The sequence below is a fragment of the Cebus imitator genome, unplaced genomic scaffold (assembly GCF_001604975.1).
Source record: "Cebus imitator isolate Cc_AM_T3 unplaced genomic scaffold, Cebus_imitator-1.0 Scaffold38, whole genome shotgun sequence".
Lineage (NCBI taxonomy): Eukaryota > Metazoa > Chordata > Mammalia > Primates > Cebidae > Cebus > Cebus imitator.
This window is the reverse complement of record NW_016107353.1, coordinates 3,268,264-3,279,186: the sequence shown is the minus strand read 5'-3', so window position 1 is coordinate 3,279,186 and position 10,923 is coordinate 3,268,264. Positions and strand designations below refer to the sequence as shown.

General features: G+C 57.9%; 1 protein-coding gene and 1 long non-coding RNA gene across 7 annotated transcripts in view; one reads left to right on the top strand and one right to left on the bottom strand.

Moving 5' to 3' along the window:
• The window catches only part of LOC108302059, a 52,077-nt gene that overhangs the window by 34,411 nt on the left and 6,743 nt on the right, over positions 1 to 10,923 (top strand). For 3 of the 4 annotated variants that reach the window (XR_005199647.1, XR_001824179.2, XR_001824176.2), the window contains exon 5: positions 15 to 53. The exons of the other annotated variant lie outside the window; for it this stretch is intronic. This is a non-coding gene — a long non-coding RNA (uncharacterized LOC108302059). Of the gene's footprint in view, positions 1 to 14; positions 54 to 10,923 lie in introns of those variants that run through there. 4 annotated transcript variants of the gene reach the window in all.
• Positions 2,867 to 10,923, bottom strand: part of CDK18 (cyclin dependent kinase 18) — a 29,128-nt gene continuing 21,071 nt past the window's right edge. For all 3 annotated transcript variants that reach the window (XM_017525452.2, XM_017525451.2, XM_017525454.2), the window contains exons 5-16: positions 10,517 to 10,573; positions 9,551 to 9,665; positions 9,271 to 9,365; positions 8,901 to 8,963; positions 7,837 to 7,960; positions 7,579 to 7,699; positions 6,674 to 6,771; positions 6,340 to 6,445; positions 6,199 to 6,241; positions 5,451 to 5,541; positions 5,084 to 5,161; positions 2,867 to 4,463 (exon numbers count right to left, since the gene is read on the bottom strand). In XM_017525452.2, the coding sequence (XP_017380941.1) occupies positions 4,429 to 4,463; positions 5,084 to 5,161; positions 5,451 to 5,541; positions 6,199 to 6,241; positions 6,340 to 6,445; positions 6,674 to 6,771; positions 7,579 to 7,699; positions 7,837 to 7,960; positions 8,901 to 8,963; positions 9,271 to 9,365; positions 9,551 to 9,665; positions 10,517 to 10,573 (1,026 nt within the window). In that variant the 3' untranslated portion in view covers positions 2,867 to 4,428. The remainder of the gene's footprint in view (positions 4,464 to 5,083; positions 5,162 to 5,450; positions 5,542 to 6,198; positions 6,242 to 6,339; positions 6,446 to 6,673; positions 6,772 to 7,578; positions 7,700 to 7,836; positions 7,961 to 8,900; positions 8,964 to 9,270; positions 9,366 to 9,550; positions 9,666 to 10,516; positions 10,574 to 10,923) is intronic.

Below are 10,923 nucleotides of genomic sequence, written 5' to 3'. Positions count from 1 at the left end.
TTTTTTTGATACAGGGTCTCACTCCATTGCCCAGGCTGGATGGTAGTGGCATGATCACTGTTCACTGTGGCCTCGATCTGGGCTTAGGTGATTCTCCTACCTCAGCCTCCTGAGTAGCTGAGACTACAGGCATCAGCCACCACACCCAGCTAATTTTTTATTTATTTATTTATTATAGAGACGGGGTCTCACTATGTTGCCTAGGCTGATCTCAAACTCCTGAGCTCAAGCAATCTGCCTGCCTTGCCATCCCAAAGTGCCAGAATTACAGATGTGAGCCGCCACCCCCAGCCCATAGCTTACTTCTGATGGAGAGGTCCATCCCTGACCAGGCAGTCCCCTGCCCTATGCCATCACATTCCTCTCCCCTGCCACCACCCTGCCCCTGCCTTATTTTGTCTCATCACACTTATGACCCCTTGACATGCCTGTTTATTTGGATAACGTCTTATACCTTCCACTAGCACATAAGCTCTATAAGAATAGGGTTTGGCCATCTTGGCCATCATGGGTGTATCCTCAGTGCCTAGCAGAGCGCCAGGTGGACAGTGGGTTCTTGATAAAATCTGTTGAAATCAAGGCCATCTCTGCCAGCAGGTCTGAGCTTCTGGAAGGCAGGGGTGGAATGTCATGCATCTTGGTGTCCTAATGTCCAGCACAGGGCCAGACATGGAGGAGGCTGTGGCCAATTCATGGGGCTGATGATTCGCTCTAGAGATACAGGGGCTCATGGGGGTTTTGTAAAGTGTCACAGCCAGAAACAAGGGTCCAAGCAGAGATAGAGGTGGAGAGATGGCCCAAAGGAGGCTGGGATGTTTCAAGGAGGGAGGGAAGGGGCAGGCATGCAACAGCGCCTGACACTTGGCTGGTTCAGGGAGCCTAGCATGGTAGAGGAGTGGTGGCCTATTATATATCATCCCTGACCACTGGACCCAGACAGTAGGGCAGGGTGATTGGGAGCCCACAGTACGGCGGGCAGAGGAGAGCCAACTCCAGGTTCCACCGGGGTTCAAGATGATGTGGGCAGTGCCAAGCACGGGAGCCGATATCACCCCCACCCTGTAGACGTCATCAAATAGGACCTTTTGTCTGAAGCTGCAGGGCTGCAGCAAATCTCAAATGTCCCTGCCCCGTGGCCATAGTGGAGGGGAAGGCATCTGCACCCTGGATGTTCCTGACCTGTCCCAGAAGCAGGCAGATGGCAAAAGTGAGGCCAGAGGGGGAAATGACTTGCAAAAGCCTGCTTTGGGTCAGGGATTCCAGCAGAATGGGGCTGGCTCCTGTTTTTGAGTCACCAGCATAAGGAAATGATTGCAGGGGTGCCCAGGAAACCGAGGGCTCCCAGGAAACGTTGGGTTGCGTTGTAGCTCAGCCTGGTCCCTGGGAGCCCAGTGGCAGCTCATGACCAAAATCACTCAGCCCCTCTTCACACTCAGGTTCCTTCTCCGGAGCCATCACTTTTTGAGTACCAACCATATTCAAGGCCTGGTGTGAGCCTGTCCAGCTGAGTCCCACACCCCCAGGCTGGCCCGCACCCCCAGCCCTGATAGTTTTCTAGGGCAGTGGCTCGGAGGGCCCGATGTCAGAAGCCCTAGGTGTGTGCCTCCCAGCAGGGCCAAGCTGCAGCAGCAAGGACAGTTCCCCCCAGAGACTCCTCAAGATGCAGGAGCCGGGCCGGGCCACCTCTGCCTGCCACAAGGGTGGCCTTGCAAGGTGCTCCTCAAAGCAGCATCTGCCCATGCCCTTCCTGTGTGTTTTCCTCCCTCTCGGGCCTCTACACTGTCTCCACCTCGCCCTCCCCACGCCTCCCACTCCCTGAAGACCACAGGACTGGGGGGCAGACACCTGGGATTCTAATTTGGTATGTGACCCCAGGCAACCCCTGGGAGGATAATGTCCTCATCTGCAAAGTGGGGAGAAAGGGGGTTGCTGTGATTCAGTGAGACAATGCCTGGGCACAGGGCTGCCTGGCATCCAGCAGGGAGCTTAATAAATGTCTGGCTTCCAATTCCCACCAATGCATTTCCCAGTCCCTCTCCTCCCTTCAAGCACTAATTGTCTGAGTTGCGATCCTGCTTTGGTGTCTGGCTGCCTACAGCAGAGAGGTCTTGCTCGGTAGAACTGGTGATGGGCTGAGAATGGAGCTCTGGCCCACCCCTTATTTCTAGAGCCTTGGAGGGCAGCATCAGCCTCAGCATTGGCCTCCTCCTCTGGAAGGCAGACACCGTCTCCAGTAACTGCAAACCATGCCGGCGAAATGCAGAGTGCTTAAGCCAGGCATGAGAATAGGTCGGGGGCAGGGTTTGGGACCTGGCATTCTCCGAGTGGTCTCAGGAGGAATAAGCCTGGATGCTGAATTGGACAACAGCAGGATTCTGAGCACTTTGGGACCTGTGTGTGATGGGGGGTTGTGTCTAGATCCAAGGCAGGGAGGTGGTCAGGGCAGCAGCAGGAGGTGGATTGGAGGTCTGCAGCAATTCTCGAAGGGCCTGAATTACAGCAAGGCCCACACCCTCATCCTGCTGTGCCGGCCTTGGCGAACTCCATGTCAACCCCACCTTGATCTTGCCTCCCTCCCTCCCCAGAAGCCAGGGGGCCATTCGGTGCCCAGGTATCAGCTGCATGGCCAGACCCCAGACCCCCGCCCAGGAGTCCCTCTTTGCTCTCCTGGCTAGCCCCACCCCACAGGCACCAACTTGGGTCAATCCCAGGCCTGGGGCTCCTCTGCCCACCCACAAACACCATTGATGCTCCTCAGCAAGAGCCAACTTCTGGGTCAAAACAGCAGTACCCAGGATACAGCAGGACGGATGCTGGATACAGCCTGGGGTGCGAGGGAGATCAGAGATACACACAAACCAAACTCTCTTCTCACTAAATATATATATGTATATATATGTACACACACGCATACACTCAAGCACGCCCCACCCACACTCATTAGGCCTGGAGAGGGGCCTTCGCTTCTCCGACTTTGGCATCAATCTATCAAAATCAGCTTTTCTGTACAAGACCGCTCATTCCTTTCTGTACAACATGAATTAAATATATTATCTGTCTCTGCGCTGAGTCACAGGACGTTCACAGTACCATGGGGAGAGTGGAGGGCGGGGGCCTGAGGTGGGCAGGGTAGGGGGCCTAGATAGAAAGGCGAGGCTGGCCTCCCCTTGGCCTGTGCCATTCAAGATCAGCCCAGTGCTGAGGAGACCTGGGGGACACAGAGGGGTGCCTTCTTCAGGAGCCATGCCACTCAGGCTGCCAGCCCCCAGAGGCAAGCCTCTCAGCGTCAGAGCCTGCCCCTGTTCCCTGTTCCTCTACCTCAGACGGTGGCATCTACACCTCTCCCTGTCGTGGCCGCCATCTGGGGTGGCAGGGGATCGGGGAGGCTGGTATTGGGATCAGGTGGACAGAGCCACAGGGCCAAAAAGGAGGGATGGGGAGGCTATGCCAGCCTCCGGGAGCTGAGGTCAGACTGGCACCAGTGTGAGGGTGACTCTGCATATCTGGGTGCTGTGCCCAGGATCCTGACCAGGCCTGGCTAATCAGCACCCTAGGATGATAAGATAAGCAGGAGCCACCTCGGGAAGGAGTGGACAGGCAGGAGCCGGGTCACAGCTCCAAGGGCAGTGAGCGCGCTACCACCTGCCAATTTAAGGCAACTCCATTCAGACTAGGGAGCTGGGCGGGGGCTGGCTGAGGTGGCAGGCGTGCAACTGGCAGTCCCAAGCCACCTCTGGACACAGCTGGGCATCCAAGCATGCCGGCGCTGCTCAGCCTTGGTCAAGCTAGAGGGTGTCAGGGGAATGAGGGTAGGGTAGGGCTGATGGAAAGAGAGAGAACTACGATTCCTTCTGTCGCTGTGGGACATCTGCCAGGCGGGGCAGGCTCTGGCACACACATAGGCACCCAGGATTCCAGGGTCCCAGAGAGCATGCCATGTCTCTTCTTGCTGTCAGAGGGGAAAAAGATGCAATGTGTGTGGGCTCCAAGGGGCCAGAAAGGGGGACCACCAAACTGGCACTAGGCAGGCCCCTGGGGGAGGAAGGTAGAGCCTGTACCCAGGGCACAGTGCCTATCCTGGCGCCTTGCTCTCCCATCCATGTGCATCCCACGCTGGTGCCCAAACACTTCAGGGTGGGAGAGGGTACGAGGTCCTCCCCCACCCTCTCACGTCCTCTCAGGGAAGCAGTTCATGCCAGCCCCGAGGTGAGTAATGGAGGGGTTGGTATGCAGGTGAGGGCCACCGGGGAGGCATGTGGGAAGCAGAGAGAAGAAACAGCCATGGCCAGCAGGGCTGCCAAGCGGTCTTCCGGACTGGCCGTCAGCCCTCGTTCTTCAGTCCTCCGAGGGCCACACAGGCTCCGTCCTACCCGAATTTGTGCTCCATGTGACCTCTTGCCCCTCGGGACACAGCAGGGTAGGCGTGGCTTAGAAGATGCTCTGCCGCCTGTTCTTCCCTCGTCCTGGAGAATGGGGAAGAGGTGGGACTGCAGAGGGGAGGCTGGGCTGAGGGTGCCCCAGGTCAGCAGGGATAGTCGCTGTCCTCCAGAGCTGCTCTGGCATGCACACAGGAGCGAGTCCGACCTGGTGTCAGGTCTCATTTCTGCTACTTACTAGCTGCATGAACTTGTGACTTACCCTCCCAGAGCCTCAGTTTCATTGACTATGAAATGGGGAATATTAATAGTACCAACTTCAAGGGGTGTTTTAAGGATTAAAGGAGAGGATGCATGGAAAGCATTTGTCATGTCCAAGGCCATTAACGGTTCTAGGAACAAAGAACTGTTCTCTCAGGGTGGAATCTGATTAGAGAGCTCAGGGTTTGCAGAGAGAATGCACCACAGACAGCATGCCTCTTTGCCAGGGCTACTGTCAGACGCAATGCTCTGTCTGTGGTGGGGGTTGAGGAGGGAAGAACTGGATGTGGAAGCCTAGGCAGGAGAAACCAACCCCTTCTCTGCTCCCCAAAGACTCCAAAGGGAAGCCAGTGGCGGGGGGTCCATGGGAGTCCCCACTGGGGAAGAGTAGCCTGCACTGGCTTCCGCTAACAAAAGGAGGGGGCCAGGAGGGCACAAGCCCCTACCTGGCTGCTGGAAGGCCAAGCTGCGGTAGCCAGGGTCCTTCTGGAGCTGGATCTCCTTCAGGGAGAAGATGGAGGCAGCTGGGGAGAGAAGACATGGTGGAGAGAGGGCTGGGTGGAGCCAGCCCTGCCCCATTCCCATCGAGTGCCCAGCCCAGGAAGCCCTCCAGTGAGGACTGGCCCTTTAAAGACCACCTGAGCCCTTGAGGCGGCGTGTCATTTCCACTGTTCGCCCCTCAGTTTGGAATGAGAACCCAGGCAGGGGGGAGGCCGGGTGCCTCTGGCCTCTTTGTTCCGGTTCTTCTGCCCACACTCACCACCCCCTTTCCTTGGTTCTGGGTGGCCCTGCTCCCTGTCCCCCAGCACTCACTGTCTTCAAGCTGGTGCACGCGCTCTCCCAGAGACCGGAAGTAGGGGTGACTCAGGGCGGCCTCTGCTGACATGCGACTCTTGGATTCATACTGAAAAGAACAGGGTGGGGGCTATTGGGCCCTGGCTGGGGGGCTGCAGGGAGCCCTCTGGGCAGCAGGACTCGGTGGGTGGGGCTTGAGGCTCAAAGGAGATGCCCCAGGTCTGCCTCCACACAAACCCAACCTTAGGCCATCTCAAGACCCAGGCTCCCCGGTCACCAGCCACCAGGAAAAAGTAGAAATGAAACTTCAAGCGAGTGACCTTCTCTTGGGATAGAAACACAGATGCAAACCAACCACGATGAAAAGGCGAACATCAGTAATAGGAAGTGTAGCGCCGATAAAGACCCTTCACCGTGTGGCTTATAAGACAGGCCACACTCAGTGTGTCCCGCCATCTCAATGCATCCTCACGGCCAGCTTGTAAATAGGAATCATTAATCCCATTTTGCAGCTGAGGAGGCCGAGGCATGGCGGAACTCTGTAACTTGCCCAGAGCTGCGCAGCTAGTAATGGGTTTGGGATCGCAGTGCACAGACTCTAGAAGCTGTGTGTGGAAGCCAGCCCTCCCGTGGGCCTTGAGGGTGGAGAGTACAGGGGAGATGTTTCAAAGACGTGTGAGCACAAGAGCCACAGACGTTGGGGCGCAGGCCCGGCGTGGGGCAGGGGACTTGGGCTCTTTGGCGGTCTCTCCGGGAGGACACTCACCAGGAGCAGGCTGCTCAGGAGGTGGATGCCATCCGTATCCAACCTGCAAGGAGAAGGCGTGGACACGGGCTGTGCCTGAGCGGGGGTGGGGTGTGGGGAACCAGGGCCAGAGCAGGAGGGCCCCGCGGGCGCCGGGGCTACCTGGGCGCGTGGCTGATGAGCGGCTGCGGGAGGTAGCGGGGGAAGCTGTAGGTGCGGAACTCCGAGAAGGCGGTCACGCCGGGCCACGTCTCTTCTGTGGGGGTCCCTGGGGAGACGAGAGAGGATGGGGAGGGCCTGCGTGAGGCCTAAGGCCAAGGCCGGCTTGAAAGGGGTGCAATGTAGGAGGCAGGAGCAAAGATGGCCGAGGCCACAGGGGGTCCCCGCGCCGGAGGGAACCGGCCGAGCCGCTCTTCCCGGTCCCGCTCGGCGCCTGGGCTGGACGGAGCTCCGGCGCCCCCTGATGGTGAGAGGGACAGAGCCGCGGGCGACTTACCGAGGAGGCGGAAGATGAGGTGCAGCTCCTCCTTGACCGTGGAGCCGGGAAAGAGGGGCCTCCCTGTGGCCATCTCGTAGTGGATGCAGCCCACGCCCCTGCGGGGAGCAAGGGACAGGGGCAGCGTCAGGCAGGGGCGGCCGCCCTTCCTAGGGCTGCTCCACCAGGGCACTGATGACGACCTGCCACAGGCGGCTGCAGGGGTCGTGGCTCTGGCAGGGGGTCTGGGGGCCCAGGGCAGTGCAGGCTCCTAAACTGCCCAGCCCCCACTGCAGCCCCTCACTGGGGGCCTCCCTGGGCTTGGGAAAGCTGCGACCTCTCCCCTTTCACTCTGTGAGGTTTGGGTCTGTGCAGCCAGCGCCCATGTGGCAGTGCTTTCAGCAGTGTCGTCTGAAACTCTTTCCACTGTGCGCCCCACTGGAAGAGGGTACGTAAATCCATTCTCCTGGGGACCTTGGGGCACAGCCACAGCCATTCATCACCACCGGCGGCCCGGCTTTCAATATCGGCTGATTCTTCATTTTACGCCAAACCATACCCTTGTTCGTTTTCACATAAAAATAGTATTTCTCTTTCAACATTTTCACTGGGACTGATGCCTGGGGAAGATTCATCGTATTTACTATGGGGGCCGTCCTGGACCCTCTGGGTCTCTGGTAATCCCCCACAGGACCCTGGAGGAGGATTTCAGATGCACAGCCTTGGAGGGTCTGTTTTAGCCAGGGAAACCCTAATCTATTATATTTCAGATTTAATTTTTTAACATCCAGTTCAGCAGGATGTCACATGGCTTTTAGGTGAACGAAGTTAGGCAGTTATTCCCGGAGGCCCTTGGGGCAGCAGAAGAGAGTCTGGAGGTGCGGCCAGGCCTGTCCCCCACCTTGGTTCCCACCGCGCTCACTCACCACATATCGATGGGGGTGGAGTACTCTGTGGATCCCAGCAGCACATCAGGAGGCCGGTACCACAGGGTCACCACCTCATTGGAGTAGGTCTTTGTGGGCACTGACTTGGCCCTGGCCAGTCCTGGGGGCAGACATGTCACTGGACCTCTGCCCACAGGTGCTGGGGGGTTGACTGCTATGCCCTTCCCCACTGCACCCACATCCTGAGGCCACTGTGCAGCCCGGGAGCGTCAGACCCCACCCTAACCCCAGCCTCACCAAAGTCAGCCAGCTTCAGCTCCCCCCTCTCATTGATGAGCAGGTTCTGGGGCTTCAGGTCCCGGTGCAGGATCTTGCGGTGGTGACAGTAGGCGAGGCCCCGTAGCAGCTGGAACATGAAAATCTGGGGGACAGGGAAGAGAGGTGTTGGGTGGACGATGGCCCTGAGCCTCTGCTCCAAGGCTGAGACCGGGATGGGGGCAGTGGCTTGGTGGTGAGGTCAGCACAAGCCCCTCATTCTCCTGCCCACTCTGCAGCCCCCATCCTAGGCCCCACCCACACCAGGGAATCCCATCCAGAGGGGAGGACACAGGGGTGCAGACGAGGCAGTGAGTATGGGGGAGGCCAGAGAAGTCTCAGGCAGGAGCAAGGGGGTCAGGATGCCTGCCTATGTGGTAAAGTATGTGCTTGATCCTTTCCTTTTCTTTTAGAGACAGGGTTTTACTGTCAGCCAGGCTGGAGTACAGTGGCGTGATCATGGCTCACTGCAGCCTCAACCTCCTGGGCTCAAGTGGTCCTCCTGCCTCAGCCTCTCAAGCAGCTGGGACTACGGGCACACACCACTGTGTCCGGCTAATTTTTCAATTTTTAGTAGAGATGAGGTCTTGCCATGTTGCCCAGGCTGGTCTCAAACTCCTGGGCTCAAGCCATTTTCCTGCCTTGGCCTCCCAGTGCTGGGATTACAGGTGTGACCCACCATGCCCAGCCTTGATTCTTTGACAAACACCAGGAGAGGTCATTCATAACCCTGAGCTTCCCCAGAAGCTTCCTTGCATCCTGGTAGGTAGCCCACACTCCCATTTGACAGATGGGGAAACTGATGTTCAGAGTTGGGAGCAGGTTTTACACCAATAGCTAGACAGTGGCAGAGAACATGTGTCTGTTCCCAGGGTGAAGTGCTCAGCCCAGTTCCTGGACTTGCTGATGGCAGTGCCCTCTCCCTCCTTCCTATGTGGGAAGGTCTGAGCTGCCTCACCGGAGCTCTGGTGGTGAGAGTGGGTCCCCGTGCCGGGCTTCTGGACAGGTGGCTGCTAAGATGGGGGACCCTGCCTGGGAAGCCTCACCTTGACGTTGTGCATGCTCATGAGGTTCCCGCAGTGGTCCAGATACTGCTTCAGGTCACTGTCCTAGAACACAGAGCCTGGCTCAGTCCTGCTCCATGCTGATCTCTGGCCAGAAGCCCAGACACAGGCTGAGGAGAGGAAGCCCTGGGAAGGGCCCAGGCCCACTAGTGGGACAGGTCCTTGGCTCCAGCCACCCCGAAGCCTGAGCGCTTGGCCCACTCCTGCATGGGAGCATCTGAGAACCTGATTCCAGAACAAGGCCTGGGCTGCCTGCACCCCACCTCTCCCACTCCCTCAGCTTCCCACTCCCCTACCCACGCCCTGTTGCCACCACAAGAGGGAGAGACTGCAGCCCCAGCCTATCTCTCACCAGGTACTCAAACACCAGGGTGAGGGACCGATCTGTGTGAATGAGGTCGTGCAGGGTCACAATATTGGCGTGCTTCAGGTTCTTCAGCAGAGAAACTGTGGGGAGACAGGCCCGCCTGGGTCCCGAGGACTCCGTGTTCCCATACCCTCTCTTCTTGGTGTCAGCTCCAGGAGTCCCACCCCAGCAATGACCCTCCACCTCCAGCTCCCACCAGGGCACGGGCTGGTGAACCCCTCCTCCAGAAGCCTCGGGGGCAGCGTAGGACCCTAGGACGCTGTACCCTCTCGGATGGCAGTGCAGGGTGCTCCCTCCTCATGCTCCAGCCGGATCTCCTTCAGGGCAACGAGGTTCTCCGTCAGTTTGCTGCGGCCTTTGAAGACTGTGGCATAGGTGCCCTGGGATGGAGGACCGCAGCGGCCCCAGGCACGTTCAGGTGCTGCTGGCCTCGGTCCAGTGCCTCCCCGTGTGTGTCTCTGCTTGGGCTATGACTTGGGCCTGAGTGCCCTTCCTCCCTTCACTGACATGCTGTTTCCTCCAAAGCCTACTTCTCTGGGAAGTGTCCCTAATGACTCCCCAGTCAGAGATAATCAGTCCTTCCTCTAAGTCCCAGCATGCCGTGTCACCCTGTAGGGTAACACCGGGTTTTCTCTACCTTATATGATGCTGTTTACACAGAGATCCCCTCTTTGGGCTCCTGGAAGGAGAGGGCTGTGTGTTCCCCCTCTCTGTAAACCTTCACCCACCCCAGGCCTCTGCACAGTGACAACAGAAATAGCTAAGTGACACAGCACTTCTTATGTGCCAGGCATCGTCTGCGTGCCATACATAAGCTGATTACAGTGACCTACCTCATTCTCACGGTAACTCTATGCGGTAGGAGAGTTACTATCTCATTGGACAGAAGAAGAAACTGAGGCACACAGAGAGGTCATGTAACTCACCAAAGGTCACAGAGCTAGTAAATGGTGGAGCTAGGATTAGAACCCAGGCAAGAAGGACTGGCAGGGAAAAAAAAGACTGGATTCTGCCCAGTTCCGTGGCTACTCTGTCTTCACACCCTCCTTCAGGATCTGAGCCCACTTCGACTCCTGCCAAAGGCTGGGCCAGAGTACACCTCCAAGGCTGTGCACCTCGATGGGGCAGGGGCCACGAGAGGGCCAATCAGAGAGGGCCGACCAGGGAGGCCTGTCCCTCCTCCAAGCCATCCTGTCTGGCTATTCAGAGAAGGCCAAGCCCAGCATCTTACCTCTCCCAGTTTGTCTAGTTTCACGTATGTTTCCAGTTTCCCAAAGCCGATGTCTGACTGAGAGGGAGAGATATAGAAGGCCGTGAGCTTGAAGGCTTTGGCAGCACTGCAGACATGACACTTCCCCAAACTCTAGCCTCTGGGAGGGAAGGGATGAAACTCCATGGTGGAAGGAGCTCCTTTTCCCTTTATCCCTATGACAAAGGACAGAACTCCTGGAAGTGTGAGCTTCTTCCCAGGACAGCCAAGAGTGTAGAGCCCAGAGCTGTGGCACCTGGGATGGTTGCACACCTTGGCCACCTGTGTCTCCGACTGAGACCATGAGCTCCTCCAGAGCAGTTGCTGCCTTTTCCCCCATTGTGCCTTGAGTGTCCAGTTCAGCACCCACCTCCCTGACCGTGTCTCTC